Consider the following 18,915-nt stretch of genomic DNA (forward strand, 5'->3'; position numbering starts at 1 on the left):
TGCATGATTGAGCAGACTGCTGGCTTAGCAGGAATAAACGGGGAGAGCCCCAGGAAAGCTCGTGTGATCTGAGGCCCCCCAAGAGAGAGCTCATGTCCAGACAGGGGAGCATCGGTCCCACCAGCCTCGACCAGACCAGGACAGCGGCACACCCGCCATTGTGACGGAGGTGAGTGATGGACGGAGGTACTGAAGCCTCCAGGCTCGGCTGCGGGGCCCCTGTGGGTTAGGATGGGGGCCGGGGGTGTCAGGGCGATGAGGTCTCACCTTGCATCCAGGGACCGGGCGAGGATGTGCAGGCAGTTGACCACAGCTGGAGCGTCAGTCCCTGAAGGAGAAGAAACAGGATGGGGCGAGGAAATGGGGGTCCCTGGCCCTCTTGCTGACCCAGCACTGACACCCATTCGTGCACCCCCAGTCCTCCATTCCCATGTGGAATATGGGTCCCATTTGGGGGCAGGGATGAAAGAGTGGGGGAGCATGGAGGAAAGGATTATGGTGGGAAAGGAGGCACCGGAGGGAAGGGTTCTTACCAAAGAGAGAGACTCGGTGGCGGACCAGAGCGGCGAGTTTACAGAACAGGCTAGAGACGAGGACAGAGAGGAAAAGGGACAGAGGAGAAGGGGCACGGGGTGAAGAGAGATGGGGATGGAGGAAGAGTGAGGGAGAGGAAGGTCACAGGGGTGGTGGGTCAGGGAGAGGGCGAGATCGGGATGGAAGGAGAGAAGGGGACAAAGAGGAAGGGGCGAGATGGAAGGGATGAGAGAGCAGGAGGAAAGGAGAGGAGGGAAAAGAGGAGAGAGAGAAAAAGGGGAGGGTAAGAAGGGGCATAGGAAGGTAAGAAATCATGGGGCACCCACGGAGAAATGGGAGGAACAAGGGAACAAAGGGACAAGGGGTAGAAAAGGAAGGAGGGAAGGGAGAGTGGGAGACAAGGGGGCGGAAGGATGGGAGGGAAAGTGCCAGGAGAAGGGAGGGCAGGACGTTGGGTAAGAGGGATGTGGGGGACAGGACAAAGGCAGAGAGGGGAGGAGAGGTGGGAGAAGAAGGTGAGAAGCCATGATAGAATAAGGACTTAACTCCTGCCACTGAGGACAGGCGAAGATGGTCCCCCAGATTTGAGGGATATCCCCTCACCGAGCGCCGGCAGGACCGCATGCATTTTGTTGCCCCTTAGGAACCCCCAAAGCCAGAGGACAAGGGAATCAGGGCAGCCTGAATGCAGGAGATGGGGAGTGGGGTCGGGATCCTTTGGGGCAGGGAGGGGCCAGGCTCAGGGGCACGGGGCACCCACCTGGTGATCATCTCCTTTTCCTTGTTAGAGGCGTGGCCCCCACTGCCGAGCACCTTGGCTGGTGTGGACAGAAAGTAGAGGCAGTGGTTGTTGAAGTACTGGTTGATGAGCGGCAGGAGGATCTGGGGGGGGGGGGGGGGGGAGGAGAGGAATGAGAAAGGGAGTGTGGCCGTCACCTCAGATCTTGCCCCAGACCCTTTCCCCAAGCCTGACCACCGACCTTGGCAAAGAACTTGATCTCTTGCTCGTGAGGAGACTTCTCCACCCGTCCGCTGCTCACCACAGCCTCTGGGGGATGGGAGACGGGAAAGGGGGAAATTAGGCCCGAGGGGAACCTGAGGGATGTTTGGGGGAGGGGATTCTTAAGGGCCAAGAGGTTCTAGAGGGCAGCCCTTGTGTGGGGGTGGGGGTGGAAAAGGAAACTGCAAGGAAGCTCACCCAGATGGGCAATGAACTCCTGTGAGATGTCCATCCATCGGAGCAGCTGCTGGAGGAACCCAAACGCAAACCTCTTCTCAATTGAAGATGTGTCCAGCTCCATGTCCTTCAGCCCTCTGGGAAAGCAGGACAAACAGGACCAAAGTTGGTGAGCCCCTGCCCACCCAGCCCCCGTGCTCCGGGAGCTAGCTGCTCGCCCCCCCTTGCCCCCACCCACTCCAGCCCCCGTCCTCCAAGAACTGGCCGCTCACCCCCCTCGCCCCTTACCGCGTCACCGCGTAGCCGTTCATCTGCAGGAATTTGAGCAGTTCCTGGGCTTTCTCTCTATCGCGAGCCTTCTCCTTGGCCGTCAGTGTGTCATAGGGGACCAGGAGGGGGTGGGTGCCTCCACCTGTGGGGGACGGTGCTCAAGCAGCAGAGATGGTGCAGAAAGGGCCGGGCAAGGAGCATTAAGAGGATCTCGGATTGGGGAAATCCTGGGGATTAGTGACTCTCCCGAACTGGGAGGGTTAGGGGTCCCTTGAAGTGGGAGATCTAGGAGGTTCTCAGAATGAGGATCATCCCAGGGAGTGGAGGGTCTCCAGGATCGGACATTCTCAAAGCTGGAGAATCGGGGAGTTCCCAGGGTAGGAGCCTCCCCAAGGGATGGTTGGGGTCTCAGGGCTGGACCTCACCCTTGGCTTCTAATTCCTGCTTTTTCTTCCTCCCCCATGTGTTATGGTAATTCTCAGCCAGTTGTTCAGCCATGGCCTGGAAGGAGACGGCCCGGGGGCAAGCGTCAGTCTCAGAAGCTTCAGGTCTTGGCCTTAGGCACAGGTCCAGCATCCTCGGGTCTCCCCTCCCTCACACCCTCCTCCATTCCCCTGCCCCAAGACAAAGTCCTTCTAACAATAAACCCTTCCCCCAAACCCCCCAAAGAGGTTTGTCAGATCTCCCCACAGGCCCCAGCTGGGGGTGAGGAAGGGAACCATGGGTTAGAAGACAACCAGAGATCCCCCACAGATTTGAAACCAATAGGAAGGATATCAGAACCATGAAGACAGTCAAACCATGAATCGTTAAACCCACCAGGGAAGGGAACAACAGAACCCGAGGGAAAAGGTGAACATCAGAACCAATGAGGGATACAGTCAGAACCCAAAGAATAGTCAGAACCCACCGGGGAAGGGGACGCGCCCAGGGAGGAGAAGGAACAGCAGAACCCATGAGGGAAGGGGATACAGTCAGAACCCAGAGGAGATAGTCAACCCATGAAGAGAATAGTCAGAACCCCCGGGGAAGGATACAGTCAGAACCCCAGAAGAAGGAACAGCAGAACCCCATGAGGGAAGGTTAACAGTCAGAACCCTGGGAACAGCGAACCCGAAGGATACGTTAAAACAACAGGGGAAGGGGAACATCAGAACCCCATGAGGGAGGAGATACAGTCAGAACTCATGAGGGGAGGAGATACAGTCAGAACTCATAGGGGGAAGGGGATACAGTCAGAACTCATGAGGGGATACAGTTAAAATTCATCAGGGGAAGGGGATACAGTCAGAACTAATGAGGAGATACAGTCAGAACTCATGAAGAGATATAGTCAGAACTCACCGGGGGAAGGGGATACAGTCAGAACTCAGGGGAGGAGAAGGGGATACAGTCAGAACTCATGAGGGAAGGTGATACAGTCAGAACTCATGAGGAGATACAGTCGAACTCATGAGGAGATACAGTTAAAATTCATCAGGGGAAGGGGATACAGTCAGAACTCATGAGGGGAGGAGATACAGTCAGAACTCATGAGGGGAGGAGATACAGTCAGAACTCATAGGGGGAAGGGGATACAGTCAGAACTCATGAGGGGATACAGTTAAAATTCATCAGGGGAAGGGGATACAGTCAGAACTCATGAGGGGAGGAGATATAGTCAAAACTCATAGGGGGAAGGGCATACAGTCAGAACTCATGAGGGGAGGAGATACAGTCAGAACTCATAGGGGGAAGGGGATACAGTCAGAACTCATGAGGAGATACGGTCAGAACTCACTAAAGAAGATACAGTTAGAACTCATGAGGAGAGAGGGGAAAGAGGATGGAGCTAGAACTCCCTTGGGAGGTGCAGTCAGAGTTCATCAGAGGAGACAATGTAGTCAGAACTCAGATAGGACCATTGAGAAAGGATTTAGGGTATCTCACCTGCAGTTCCCGGGACAGGGTGACACAGGTAAGGTCTGGAGGCTGGGGATTATAGCCCTCTCTTGGGTCATAGGTGGCCTGAAAATGGAAGAGAGGGAATTCTCAGAGCCAGGGAAGAATGAGCCAGCTCTGCCCTAGGTCCCCCATTCCCAGTCCCCCCCCCCCCCAAGCAGCTCCCTACTCCCCTTACCGGGGTATTCTGGGAGATCTTGCGAGTCTTGGTCTTCTTCTCTCCCTTCTCCTCCTCACCCTCACGGGCCTTTTCCACAGTCCACTCCCAGGCGATCATGGCCTTCAGGGACTCCTTGATGGGCCATCGGTAAATCTCCTTGTCCTGGTGTGGAACGGGGAGAAGAAGAAGGCATGTGATCAGTTATAGCCTTGGAGAAGCACTGCCTTGTGTGGGAAGAGGGAGGCCCATGAGCACGAGGCCCTATGATGAGAAACCAAAGTTGGGTGGATTGCTGCACTAGAAAGAAGAAATGGGTGAGCACGGGAGCCATCAGTGGAGCTCAGAAACTAGGAGCAGTCCCTTGACCATTCCCAGAGACCCCTGGGAGAAGGCTTGAGTGTGAGACATCTGGACAATTTGTAAGTCAGCGTGATTAGTGTAAAGCACATTAAATTTGAAGGTAGGGGACCCAGGTCTGAAGCTGAGCCCTTCTACTCTCTATGTGACACTAGGTAAATAGTGTCACGTTCCTAGGTCTTCTTTTCTCCTCTTTAGAAGGTGGGAGAGGGGGTTCATTAGAAGACCTAAATTTTCTTCTAGTTCTCAGGTCATAGTCTTCCCATTCCTGCCTCCCCCTTCCGATGTGTTCTTCTCACCCTCCCATTCAACAGTGAGGTCCTGGCCAGACTACAGGCCAGAGCCAGAAGGGGAGGAAGCTGGTTTCTGGAGGGCCGGTGGCAGGAAAAATGGAGGATCTGAGGAGCCGGGCCAGGTGGTGTCACATGGCCAAGAGCCCATTCCACGGTGGGGGCCTGAGTTCATGCTCAGAGTTACTGGCTGGGAGGGGAGAGGTCTGAGTGCGAATCAGAATGACATTAGATCCTGAGCAGTGGTCAGGGTCGGCAAGTGGGGCCCAACACCGGGACACCAGGGCTCAAGTTGGGGGTGGGAGCAGGGCACCTTTTCTGAGAAGGTCTTGTAGGGCCGAAGCATGTGGTGGGTCTTGAGCTCCTCGTCAATGTTCTCCCCAAATGACCAATTGTTCTGAATCTGCAGGAGAATAAATGTCAGCCCCAGGCCCTATCTATCAGGGCCCAGGACCCCAGGGGCTCAGGGGGGAACACGTGTTTGACTGGACGGCCCAGAGTTCAGAAAGGACCCTGGTTGGGGTCCCAGGGAGAAGGAGCCCCTGAAAGCTGGATTGGAGGAATCCCAGGCAGGGGTTGAGGGGTTACCGAGGAGTACTGAGGGGATGTGGAGGAAGTTCTGGGAATATTCATGTAGTAGGGGGAGGGGCGGGGGGAACATCTTGGGGCTTCCGGGGTCTGGAGAAAACCTGTTGTCAGTACCTTGTCAAATGCCCACTTCTCGTGTGTGTACTCGGCAAATTTGTTGATGAAGGAGTCGAGTTTCTCGGGTATGATCACACTGAGGGTGGGAAGGGAATGATAAACAGGAGGGTGTCTGGAGGGATTTCGAATGCCCAGAGCCCCTGATCCTCTCCCAGCCCCCAGCCCCTGCTAGTCTCCCAGCCCCGGCCTCCCTTCTTCCTTGCACCCTTGCACTCACTTGAGTGTCTCCACGGGCCGGGGGTCAAAGTTGCCCTCAGCATCCACAGTGGCCTTCTTCTCAGCTTTGGAGGAGTAGGAGGCATCCACGTAGTCGGGGGGCAGGGCCCCGGCGATGGCGCACAGACACGGCATGGCCATGCGGTAGAGCTCCTGGTCGTATTTCTGTGAGGGCCCAAGACTCACTGCCCTGCCCGGTGCCCTCCTGCTCAAAGCAGGGAGGGGAGCTGGGCCCTAAGCTCCCCGAATCACCTTCCTCCCTGCATCCAGCATCCCCAGCCCGCTCAGCGAGTCCTATCCCCCCCACACTCGAGAGCCAGGAGCTACGTCCTCTCAATACCCTTCTCTTCCCCCAAATCCTCAAACTTAAGCACCCAACAATGGACTGCTCTTCCCTGAGATCCCCCCTAACCCGGACAGAAAGTGTGAGCCTAATACCCGGCACCATGAGATGCTGAGCCTGTGGGCAGAGTCTCGCAGCTTCACATTCCCACACGCTTTGGCCCCGAGACACCATTCCCCAAATTTTCACATTTCCAAGACCTTTTCTGGCTCCTCCCATGAACCCCAAATTCAGGAAGCTTGAACCCACAAATGCTCCTGGCACACATCCTCATTCCTCAAACCTGCTGGACCCCCTCCTTTCTTCCCAGCATCGCCACAGTTTGGGGGCCCATCGCCTGCCATGGTCCCCCCTGCTGAATTTGCTCAAGGACTCTTTCTGGCTGCCTTTCTGGTCCCCACTACTTCCCCCCGACACCTTTTGCTTCTCTTAATTCCCTCACAATTCAGGGCTGTCATTTCTAGCCCTCTGCCTTCCTCCCCATCATGCTCCACATCTTGGGGTCCTTGCCTTCCACTGACTTCCTCTGGGAATGTTTAGGCTCCCTTATAACTTCTCAGCCCATTGGCCTCCCCTCTGAGGTCCCCACCTTGTGGGCCAGTGACTCAAAGATGCCCCAGAAAAGCTTGCGAGTCAGATGCAGCTCTTCCTCGGAGGTAACTCCATAGTTGGCCCAGCCCGTAGGGAGGCAGTAATATTTCCAGCAGCGCTCATAGTGATTGGTCAGGAGCTAGGGAGGAGGAAAAAAGGAGGGAGGAAGGAAGAAAAGAAGGAAAGAAGAGAAAGGAAACAAGCAAGGGAGGGAGAAAGGGAAGAAGGAAGAAAAGAAGGAGGAAGAGAAGGAGGAAGGAAACAAGCAAGGGAAGGAGGGAGGAAGGAAGGAAGAAAATAAGGAAGGAAGAGAAGGAAGGAGGAAGAAAACAAGTAAGGGAGGGAGGGAGGAAGGAAGGAAGAAAAGAAGGAAAGAAACAAGCAAGAGAAGGAGAAAGGGAGAAAAGAAAAGAAGAGAGGGAGAGAGTAAGAAAAAAAGAAAAGAGGAAGGGAAAAATAAGGAAGAGAAGGAAGGAGCAAGAACAGGAGGAAGGAAGAATAAATGAAAAAAAGAAAGGAAGGAAGTCAGTATTTATTAAGAACCTATTGTGTGTCAGGCATTGTGCCAAGGGCTTTCCACATATTTTCTCGTTTGATTATCATAACAACCCTGGGAATCAGGTGCTCTTATTCTCCTCATTTTACAGACGTTTGCCATTTTGCAAAATCTATATTTGGCCTTTTTTTTTTTTATCGGTGACTCGGCCCTGGTTAAGTTTAAACAACATTAGGATAGGGCTATTGTCTCATCCAAGTTTCACATCTCCCCTAGCTCTTAATACAGAGCCTGACCCCATTGGTTGTGGAGAGGGAGCTCCATTGGTAGAGGGAATTTCCTCACCTGGAAGTTCCCTCAGACCAGTGAAATCACAGGTCCCCTCCCTAACCCTAACAACTTGGAATACAAAGAAATCCACTGATTAGAGACCACCTACAGCTTCTTGTCCCCCCATCCCTCAAGCACAGGCACCTTGAGGGGCATCTTGGCAAACTCGTTGAGGATGGGAACGTCGAATACCAGACGACGCAGAAGGTGCTGGAGCATAGATGGACGGATGTACCTAGGACAAAGGGATACTGAAATTAATAAGAGAAGTAATGGTAGTAATGGTTATCACTGAGAAGAAGCAAGGTGGTCAAAAGAGAGCTCGCTTTAGATATAGGGAGTCCCAGGTGCCAATTCTAACCCAAGTGGATTGTGTGACTCCGTGGAAGTCATTGTCCCGGGCATGACTACACATGTAGGGCTTATATCAAGTTTCTTGCCTTCCCAAGAAATGGAGTGGGAAAGAATTTGGAACTCAAAATTTAAAAAAAGAATGCTAAAAATTGTAATTCATGTAATTAAGAAAAAATAAATTTAATTTTTTAAAAAACAATATTTCATTAAAAAAAAAAAGAGCAGGGTGGGAAGTGATCTGCCTTGAGAGAGGGAACTTCCTCATTATTCATTCACTGTACCAACAGAATGATTATTCCAGTCTAAATGATAAGAATAATGATAAAGTAAAGCTTTCTCATTTGACCCTTATATTAACCCCGGGGAGTAGGAAATTGTTCTTCAAAGATAATATTAATATTCATGATAATAAAGTAGAAGCTCTGTCACTTGAGCCTCATGTTAACCCATAAGGTAGGAAATTTTTTTAGGAATAATAAATAATAATGATAATGATGGAGATAATTGACATAGAGCTCCCTATGTACCAGGTACTCTGTGATTCTTAGTGTGGAACCTCTCTCTCCACTAATTGGATCCTGTGGTTTACAGTCTCAGAAGAAGGTATCAATGGTGTTATTATCAAGGAGGGAAAAGAACCCACATGTGCAAAAATGTTTGTAGCGGCTCTTTTTGTGGTGGCAAAGAATTGGAAAAGGAGTGGCTGCCCATCGATTGGGGAACGGCTGAACAAGCTGTAGTATATGAAGATGATGGGATATTATTGTTCTATTAAAAAAAAATGTGAACAAACTGGGTTTTAGAAAGGCCTGGAAAGATTTACATGAACTGATGCTGAGGGAAACGAGCAGAACTAGGAATACATTGAACACAGTAACACAAGAACGTGGGATGCTCAACTATGAAAGACTTGGTTCTTCTCAGTGCTTCAGTGACCCAAAGCAATTCCAATAGACTAAGACAGAAAACACCATCTGCCTCCAGAAAAAAATCTAAGGAGACTCAGTGTAAATCAACACATTCTCTGTTCATTTTTGGTTTTTTTTTTTTTCTCTCTCTCATGTTTTTCCCTTTTGCTGTGATTTTTTCTCTCCCAACATGATTCATAGAGCAATGTATGTTTAAAAAATAAATAAACTTAAAAAAGATATGCGCAAAACAAAACAAAAGAATGTGCAGTGATGAACTATGAAAGACTTGGTTGTTCTCAGTGGTTCATGATCTAAAGCAATCCCAATAGACTTTGGACAGAAAATGCCTCTACATCCAGAAAAAGAATTAGGGAGATTGAATGGAAATCAACACATGTTATGTTCACTTCTTTCTTTTTTTTCCTTTTGCTCCGATTTTTCTCTCCAAACATGATTCATACAACAATGAGTGTTAAAATAAATGAAATTACTACAATAAAAATCATATTATTATCTCCATTTTGCAGATGGAGAGGTTAAGGAATTTCTCAAAGACACATAGCTGAGGGGGGATTTAAACTGAGGTCTTCCCGGCTCCACCTGAGCCCCCTGCTCGGCTGGTGCTGGGATCCCAGGAGGTGCCCCCCCTCCTTTTCCCTCCTCTCACACCCCCATTCCGCTCCTCTGGCAGAATGCTCCCCCCTCTGCTCACCTGCAGAGCGCCATGAGGCAGTCCTCAATGACATCTCGCTGGGCCTTGGTGAGAGAGCGTCCCCGGGACAGGCGGTACACCGTGTGGAGCATGGAGTCCACCATGATGGCGGCCCTTCCCCAAACAGTGGGGGGACTTGGGGATAAACAGGTGTGCAAGTAGGGTTCAAGGCCAGGGCCATCTCCTTTGGAAAGGTTGCCTGGGGGTAGAAAGTCAAGGTCATAAACCTTTTTTTTAGTTTTATTTAATGGTATTTTGGGAAGAGGAAGGAGGGCTATAATGAGGAATGAAAGTAATATAAAAATATCAAATACTTCAAAAAGCGCTACACAGGCTATGCTCAATGGGAAGGCTCCCAGGGGATGTTGAAAATTTATCCTGGGAGGAGGTGTTAAATGACGACTTCCCGGGAGTTATGGGGAGGCCAAAAGGAAGGGTCTTAAGGGCATTCATGAGGGGGCGGTACTGAGCTTAAAAAGAGGGGCATTAGGCATCATTCTATGAGGGGGGTCCCGAAGGGGAGGGGGCCCGTGGGGAGGGGGGGCGAGGCTGGGGAGGGGACGCCCCCCGGTCCAGGGAGGCACCGCCCGCCAGGGGAACCCGCATCAAGCACGTGGAGCAGGAAGTCCTGGCTGTCGATGCCGTAGACGCGGTCCAGGAAGAGGACCATGGGGGCTTTGTGGTCAGGCACGAAGGAGGCAGACATCCGAGGCTGCACCAGGGCCCCATCTAGCAGCAGGGAAACCGTGAGCCCCCACCCACTGCAGCTGCCCCGAGGCCCTCCTTCCCAAAGACTCTCTCTCCCCTTAGTACCTTTGCCCAGGGTGGGGATCTGCAGGGGCAGGCTGATAATGCCCACGAGGTCGTCCAGGGGCACCAGGGAGCGCAGAATGGCTCGGATCCTCAGCGCTTCTCCCTTCCCGGCCTGGATCAGCTGTGGTGGGGCAGGGAACAGAGGAACTTCACCCTCCCTTCTGGTCCCAACGCCCCTGCCCCCCCCTTCCCGATACAAACATGAGTCTCTGGAGCACAGCGTCCCAGCAGGTCGATCAGGGCGGAATAGAATGACATGATGGCATTTCCCAAGTGCACACGGTTTTCTTCAGGGGCCTCTTCACCCCCGTGGCTGAGGGAAGGAAAGTCAGTCAGTCAACAAAGCATTTCTCACGCACTGCGCCATGTTGTCCAGTCCCATGAGGTCCTGACAACAACCCTGGGAGGTAGGGGCTATTATTAACCCATTTTACATTTGAGGCCCAAGGTCACACAGTAAATAAGTTTCTGAAGCTGAATTTGAACTCAAATCTTGCTTCACTCAGAGCCTACCCTCAAGGAGCTCCCGGTCTAATGGGAAAGTCAGCGTGCAAACAACCAAACAAGATGGATACAATATAAAGGGAGGGAATCTCGGAGAGGAAAGCAACAGCAATGGGGCTGGGCCAGGAAAGGAGTCCGGGGAAGCTGGGAAAGCAGAGATAAAGGAAGCCTGAAGATAAAATGAGGCTGTGATGGGGCAGGCCTGAGCCAGGAAGATGTGGAGAACCGATGCTGCACTTGGAGACAGCAAGGCCCGAGTTTAATTTCTATTATCTGGGTGAGTCGGAGTAAACCACTTAACCTGTTTGCCTCAGTTTCCCCATTTGCAAAATAGGGATAACAGGGATATCTTTCTTCCAGGGTTGTTGTGAAAATAAAATGGGATAGCTCAGGCAAGATTCCTAGCAGTGATTTGGGAGGTGCTGAACCCCTCATGACTTTGGAGGACCGGGCCATAGATTCTTAACCTGGGGGTCTGGGGGTTTTTATTTTGATAACAACTTCAATAGAATGGGTTTCTTCTGTAATTCCCCATATTTTATTTGGTGAATTTTAAAGCATGACTTTTAGAAGGGGCCCACAAGCTTCACCAGCTCCTGAGGGAGCCCAGGCCACAGAGAAGGTTAAAGACTCCCGAGTTTTTGACTCTGGGATTCTGGGACACTCACTGCTCCCGCCTCCGGTCCTTCCTGACGCCCGGGCCATCTCGAGCAGGATCCTCTGAGATCCGGATTGCCTCTTCCATAGCAGCCAGCAGCCCAGAGCCGCCCTCTCCTCGCAGGGCCGGGCCGAAGCATTCGGGACGCCGGATGAGCAGACGAACCACAACATTCGCATTCTCTTCCACGCTCTCTCCTGTGAGTGGGAGGCAGGCAGGGCAGAGTCTGGCCTCAGAGCTCGGTCCACTGCCCTCTCCACCTCGGGGCCCGATGTGGATGTCATCCCTTCCCAGCCTTCCTCCCGTCCCCCACGGAGCTGCCGGATGGCTGTTCCTTCCTCCCCAGCCTCCTCACCATTAACAAAGACGGCAAATCTCAGGAAATCCAGATAGCGCTCCCCCCCGCAGGGGTTCCAGCCAATGTCGGGGTAGCCCTTGGCCAGCAGCATGGGGCAGCTCTGAAGGCCGCAGCCGGCCAAGTAGGAGACGACCTGAAAGGGAAGGGGATGATGGGACCATCTGAGCCAGCCCCTGTGCCCTCCTTCTCTAGGGCCCCAGGGCGAGGGTCGGGGCAGGGGTTAGGAATCCCCACCTTTTCCAGGTCTTGTTCCTGAAGGGCCAAGGCCAGCTCGTTGTTGTCTATGACGGAGGCAGCCGCCACATCTAGCGGAGTGGAACCCTGCATACCTGTATGGGGGCAGAAGGTTGGTTCAGGGCTAGGGGAAGACAGGGAGGGCCTGGGTATGGGCCAGGGGCACGGAGAGCAGCCGGGCCAGGCCTCTGGGTGGCGGGGAACTCACCCAGGCCGATCCCGCTGTTCTCCAGCAGGTAGCTGAGGTGATCAAACATGGACCTTTGGTTCTGGCGACTAATGCGACAGAAATAGCAGAGGAACCGGCAGCAGCTGGTGACCATTTTGGGGAAGCGGATTTCCTAGAGACAGGACAGGTGACCTGGGCTGTGAGTGACAGCCTTCTCCCCAGCGGGCCAAAGTTCTGAGAGTCTTCTTCCCCTCAACCTGTAAGAAGCTTCTCTCCCAGCATCCCCGGGCTGTGATTTTCCCCCTCCCTACCAGCCCCAGATCCCCAAAACTTTTCCCCTGAAATCTCAGCCTCTGAGAGGTTCTTTTGTCCATCAGTCTCAGAGCCTGAGAGCCTTCTTTCTCCTGAAGCTCCGACCTCTGAGAATCTCATTTTTCTTTTAACCTCATATCAGGAAAGTGCCTCCCCTGCCCTCCCCTGATGCAATTGTGATTCTTTCCCAGTAGTCCCCTGTCGATGACGGACGGCATATGGATTATAATTTTATTGAAAGTGTATTTTAAAGTTGGCTGGGATGGGGAAGTGGTAAATACTTGTTGTTTATGATATTTTGCAGAGGGTGGGGAGCATGGAGTTGCCAGAGTTTTGCTGATGAGGTGGAGAGGAGAAAGGAAAGTTTGGGATTGAGGGAGGGTTTTGCCATGTAGGTGTGAAAGTGGTTAGTGACGGAAAGGGTGTAAGATTTCAAAATTGTTTCAAAATGGGGTTTTAAAGTTTTATTTTGAATGGGTAGTGGGGCATAATAAGTAATATTGTTTGCGGCATAGTACGGTATGGTAAATATTTTTGGATGCACGGCAGGGTACGGTTGTTTTGCGGGATGAAATGAGATTGGCGAATGGGAAGATAGTTAAGGGAAATAAAATTATGGGGTTTGGGAGTTAGGTGATTTTAGGGCCGGGATTGTAGGAGTGGGGCTAGTTGTAAAAGTTTTGGCAGTTGGTTTGGAGGGAGAGAATGGCCAGAAAGTTTGCAGATTTGTGTTTGGTGTTTAATGGAGGTTGGATGACGGGCGTTGGTGGTGATATTGTAATGTAGGTACGGGCGGCAGAAAGTGATGACCGTGAGTGAGGGTTGGGGGAGTAAGATGGTGGAAGTGGGGAAAGTATTTTGCGGGAATGGGTTAAAGTGGAGGGAGGGAGGGGCAGGCAGGTGGGAGTAGGGGAGGGAGGGCGGTTATTCGCCGGGTTTGGGAGAGGGAGGTGGTTACGGGCGTTTGGATTGCGAGAGTTTTGTGTTTTATTTGCAAGCGAGTAAGTGAGCGGATTTTGGACAGGTTTAGAGGTTGGTGGTGTTTCTTATGGAGGACGGGAGATGTGGAAAGCCGGTAGGTAATGGAGAAAGTTTAGGGGATGTGGAGGGAGAGGGGTTGGGGTGGTTTGGACGAAGTTGTTTTGGATAAAGTTTTGCCGTAGTGCATTGCTGTGTGAGATTAAAGCCGGTGATTGGTGTTTAGAGGGGTTATTAGACATTTTGCTTGGACGGTTTTATTGGTGTTTTGTTTTTGCTTTTGTTTTGCGGTGGTGTTGTTTTTTGGGTTTTGGTTAAGCGATTTTGGGCTTAGGGTAGGTTGTTTTTATATTGTTTTGTGTGTTTTGGTGTTTTGGTGGTGTTTGGCGGGGAGGGGTTTTGCCGGTTTTTGCTTAGCGTATTTTTCTGGTGAGCGTTTTGTGGTGGTTTCTTTTCATTTCTGTTTAAAGCGATGCATGGGGTGGTGAGCGTGAGTTGGTACGGTGTTTGGGAGTGGGAGGGAGTAGCGTAGGGTAGGTTTTGGAGGGAGAAAGTGGGGAAGACGGTTTTGCCGTAGTGTGGTGCAGGTTTTGGTGAAAACCAGCAGTTTTGCCATTGTTTACCGATAGTTTTCGTTTTCATTTTAGTGGAAGTGTTGATTTAAAGAGTTAGTGGTTGGGGCAGAGGGGTAGGGCAGAGAAGGGAGGTTTGATGGGGTTAGTTTATGAGGGCATAGTAGTGAAATAGGAGAATGGGGTTTTGAGACGGTGGTTGGGAGAACAGATGGGGGAGAATTAGAGTAGGTTAAAGAGTAGAGGTTGCTGGGGAGGGTGCGTTAGAAGGTTAAAATGAGGGGAGGTGTGAGAGTAGAGATGGCAGTTGGGGTTGGGAGGTTGAGAAGGGTGAGAAGACGGGTAAATAGGGAGTGGGAAAGGGGTGGAGGATAGGGAAAGGGTAGTGGAAGTATATTGGACGGTGGTTTGGGAGAAGGGAGTGCGGGTTTGGGGCGGGGATGAAATTGTGTTTGGGGTAGGAAGTGAGGTTGCGAGGGGAGTTAGAGGGTTGTGGGGTTTCGGGATTGGGTTGTATGTTTTGGGTGGAGAGCGAAATTTTGCGGTGTTATAGTGGTGTTTATGAGTAAAGTTTTGGTGGGTGGTGTGGTTGTTTTGGTAGGTATTGATGAAGTGCTGGAATGGGCGAGCGTTTACTGGTGCGGTATCTTGTTGTGGTATTTAGTAGATGGTATATTTGGAGGGTATGAGTTTATGGGTTAAGCTTGTATTTATGTTGCTTTTGGTTTTAGGATGTTTACGGTAGTTGGATAGACGGTGGAAGCTATTTGAAGTAGTTCTTTGTTTTTTCTTTTCTTTCTTTCTTTCTTTCTTTTTTACTTTCTTTTTTCTTTTTTATTTTTCTTTTTCATTCTTCTTCTTTCTTTCTTCTCTTTTTCTTGAAAATTTTTGTGTTTAATTTGTCTTTTTAGGATGGTTTTTGATGCTTTTATTACGGTAGGGACAGTTTGGAAGTTGTGTTTTGTTTATTGTGTTAATGGTTTTTTCGGGTTTTCGTTTTTCTTTCTGTGTTTTGGTTTTATGTTAGGGGAGATGTTTTTTGTTCTTTTTCGAATTTCTAGAGTTTCTGCGCTGGGGTTGCATAAACCAGTTTTGTGGTTCTTGGGCAAGGGGTTCCGTGGGGGATGGGGAGGGTGGGGTAGAGAGAGGGGATATTAGGGAGCTACTGAGAAGGGATGGAGGGAGAACGGGAGGAAAATGCTTGAGTGAAGGGAGAGCTGGGGGAGGGGGGATTACTTGACGTAGGGGACTGACGGATGGGGGAGGGGGGACTGACGGACGGGGGAAGTGCCCAAGTTCAGGGGTGGGCAACTGACGGATGAACCAATGACTGACGGATGAACCAATGACTGACGGATGACCGAGTGACTGCCGGATGAAGGGAACGATTGGCGGACAGAGTTGGAGACTGAAGCCTGAGGGCAGAGTGGGGGGAGGAAGGGTGGGTGGAGGGACGCGGTGGTTACCAGCAGGGTGGACACCAGTTTGAGCACCGGAACGAACTGGAACTCCACAGAGCCCCCCACGGGGTCGCGGGCGTGCTGGCCTCCTCATTCCGCACGGCCCCTCCAAGAGTCCTCAGCGCCTGTCAGCGGGAAGAGCACTCCAGCTGCACGGGGCGGGGCTGAAGCGGGCCGGAGCCTCGGCAGAACCCGGGCGCTGGGCGCTGCCAATGGGCAGGGCGGCGAAGTGTAGGGCGGGCGTGAGGACGGGAGGCGCCCACTCGGCAGCCCGCGCCATGAAGCCTCGCCGGGCGACAGCTCCGCGGGAACAGGGTGATGGTGCTGGTCTCGGGCGCCAGCAATGGCGTACCTGCTGAGCATGGGAGCGCGCGAGCGTCGCCATCCAGGACCGACGACAGGTCAGAGAACCGATGGCCCGCCGCGCGCCAACCCGATGACGCGCTGCCACCGCCCGGTCCACGGACCGCATACCGCACCACCGGCCGTCATTCAGGGCTAACCCGCCCGCATTGGTACCCCGTACGAGCGGAAGCCACCGCAGTACCATCCTATCCAGGACGTCCGCCATGAAGATAGCAGATCCGGATGCCAGCGCGCGATGGAACCCCCATCTACCGATGCCCCAGCTATGCGCGCGGGGTCCACCATCCACCACCACCAACTACACTAACCACCACCACCATCCAACCATCCATCTACATCTATCCACTAACCATCCACCACCATCCACCATCCACCTACCACCATCCATCCACACATCCATCCACCACCACCACCATCCATCCACCACCACCACCATCCACCATTACCATCCACCATCCACACTATTCATCACCACCATCACATGACCAGATACCACCATCCATTCCACATCATCCACCATCCATACCACATCACCACCATCATTCATACCATTCATCCACCATTCACCACCATCTACCAGACTAACCACCATTCACACTACACTACATTCTATTCATCCACACATCCATACCATACCATCTATCCATATCCAGACCACACCTACCATATTCATACACTAACCACCTAACCATGACATGGACCTGTCCATCACATCAACTAACTATTCATCATCTGATGGACCACCACCATCCATTCATTCATCCACCTGTCCATCCATCCAACTACATACCATCTGACCACAAACCATACCATCCATCCAGATCTGACCATGACCAGACCAGACCATCCACCAAACCATCTGACCAGACCATCAGACCAGACCACCATCCATCCACCATGATGGACCATCCAAACCATATCCAGACCAGACCACCAGACCAGATGATAACCATAACCATATCCAGACTAGACACCATACCATGATCAGACCGATACGATCATCAGAGGATCAGATGATGGGAGAGACAGACGATGATGACTAGACAGAGATCAGAGAGATGACCTATGCTGGAGAGGAGATAGATGGAGATGACCTGAGACGAGAGAGAGACAGAGAGACAGAGAGAGACAGAGAGAGACAGAGAGAGAGGGGGCGATAGGAGGAAGGATGAATGGAGAGATTTAGGCAAAGACAGACAGATTACACAGAGAGGAACAGAAAAAGAGAGAAAGGGGGAGAGATAAGAGAAAGGGAGACAGAGACAGAGTCAAACAGAGAACGCAGAGAGAGAGAGAGAAAGATAAAACAGAGACAGACACAGAGCACACAGAGAGATACAGACTGAGAGGTGCTGAGAAGTAAAGACCGAGGGACATACATATACACACACATAACCGAGGAGGCAGAAATGTATGCAGAGCCAGGCCCATGGGCGTGAGAGGAGAGCCGGGGAACGGAGAACCCTTAACTCCCCAGGTGGGTGAAAGAGGGAATTGAGGGGTCCCGAGGCCCGGGGCAGGTGGGAGCCCACCGTCTCCTCCCCCAGGGACATGCACACATCATGGTGAGCCCTCACACCTGCGCCCAGCCCAGCTCCAGGCGGTCACCCGTCCGCGTGTCTCCACTCAGAAGTGGTTGGGGCATCCTGCCCCGTGACACCAAGGAGCATTTGCACCTCCAAGCCGGGGGACACTGCGCGCTGGGTCTCCGCTCACTCAGGAACATGGCTGCTGAGCAGGGGCATGATGTTCTGATGGAAGAGAGGGAATGGGGACGCTGCATTGGTCCTAAAGGTTGGGGACCCATCTCCGCCTTAAACCAGTCGCTCCCCACACATACCATCCTCTTTGCTTTCACACCAGCCAAATTGTCCCATGCCATTTCCTGCATCCTTGCTCTCCCATCCCTGCCTTTGCTCACATTCTTTGAATTCCAGAATATTTTGATCATTCATCTGATCCTCCTGAAATAAAATGGCCTCCCCTTTTTAGCCCCAGAGACCGCTTGCCTGGACAGCTCATTTGAAGAAAATCTGTTAGAATGTGGAGTCTTCAAGGCGGTGGACTGATCACTATTATCTAAACTTCATCTTTCTTATTAACGAGGTCAATTAAATTAAGTCAGTGAAAGTTTATATAATTGATGAGTGAATGAAACACATCTCTTATTATTCATTCCATCCATGTGTTACTTCATTCCAGTCCCTGAATGTCTTTTGTATTACTTAAAGTATCATCTATTCACTCATCACTAACTCTATCTATCCATCCTTCCTTTTTATCCATTTATATTTATTCCATCCTCCAAATTTAATTTATATCATCTATTTCCTCCATCTATTAATTAATGTATCAATAACGACCTTTCCTTCCATCCATCCATCTATCCTCATTCTATTCTTTGGCCACTACCCATCTATAAATCACCATCCCTCTTGCAGCCACATTGACTCACTCCATCCATCCTCCTATTTAGCTGCTCCATCTGTCTATCCCTATATTCTTTCCACATACCCATTTCTCCCTCACTCTATCCCAGCCTATGGACCATATACGCATAACCCAAGTTTCATTTATTCAAGCCACACAACCCTCACATCATCTATAAATCTATCCTCCTCCATTCATGGATCACATGCTTCCAGAAATCAACACCAATCCATCTATTTATCATTCCATCAGTCCAGCTCTGTCCTGTTCACTCACCACTCATACATCATTTATTCCATCTATCCATCAGCCTATCCATTCTTCACCTGTCAGCTTCGACCCCACGCCTCCATCACAGACTACCTTCCATTCATCACTCACCCAATCCACCCATCACCATTTCATCCATCCATCAAAAATGTCATCCATCTGAAACATTTGTTCCGAAATTTCTGACCAACCCACTTCCGCCCTGATCCTCCCGCCCTGCTGTGCATAAACACCCCTAAACCCCCGCCCATCATCACCTTCAGCTTTCCAGTTCAAGTCTGTATAACATTTTGGTTGGTGGGAAGGACGAAGGCTGCTGGAAACAGTTTGTGTTTGGCTCCACCTGGCGGAGAAAGTTGGGAAGACGTGAGGTGGGACCACAGTTGGAGGGATATTGGGAAGCT

The 18,915-nt window shown here is 51.4% G+C and overlaps 1 protein-coding gene across 1 annotated transcript in view; it reads right to left on the bottom strand.

Moving 5' to 3' along the window:
- Window positions 1-16,016, bottom strand: part of RYR1 (ryanodine receptor 1) — a 49,717-nt gene extending 33,701 nt beyond the window's left edge. The window contains 25 exon segments of the mRNA XM_031961617.1: window positions 268-328; window positions 534-583; window positions 1,295-1,416; window positions 1,515-1,582; window positions 1,733-1,848; window positions 2,000-2,123; window positions 2,407-2,482; window positions 3,911-3,988; window positions 4,101-4,244; window positions 5,043-5,132; window positions 5,432-5,510; window positions 5,652-5,815; window positions 6,583-6,723; window positions 7,555-7,645; window positions 9,388-9,505; window positions 9,508-9,586; window positions 9,950-10,116; window positions 10,201-10,321; window positions 10,402-10,513; window positions 11,373-11,559; window positions 11,718-11,853; window positions 11,955-12,049; window positions 12,163-12,295; window positions 15,227-15,534; window positions 15,638-16,016. Of these exon segments, the coding sequence (XP_031817477.1) occupies window positions 268-328; window positions 534-583; window positions 1,295-1,416; window positions 1,515-1,582; window positions 1,733-1,848; window positions 2,000-2,123; window positions 2,407-2,482; window positions 3,911-3,988; window positions 4,101-4,244; window positions 5,043-5,132; window positions 5,432-5,510; window positions 5,652-5,815; window positions 6,583-6,723; window positions 7,555-7,645; window positions 9,388-9,505; window positions 9,508-9,586; window positions 9,950-10,116; window positions 10,201-10,321; window positions 10,402-10,513; window positions 11,373-11,559; window positions 11,718-11,853; window positions 11,955-12,049; window positions 12,163-12,295; window positions 15,227-15,534; window positions 15,638-16,016 (3,239 nt within the window).
- Between the last annotated feature and the right edge of the window lie 2,899 nt (window positions 16,017-18,915).

The sequence above is a fragment of the Sarcophilus harrisii genome, chromosome 3, assembly GCF_902635505.1.
Source record: "Sarcophilus harrisii chromosome 3, mSarHar1.11, whole genome shotgun sequence".
Classification (NCBI taxonomy): Eukaryota; Metazoa; Chordata; class Mammalia; order Dasyuromorphia; family Dasyuridae; genus Sarcophilus; species Sarcophilus harrisii.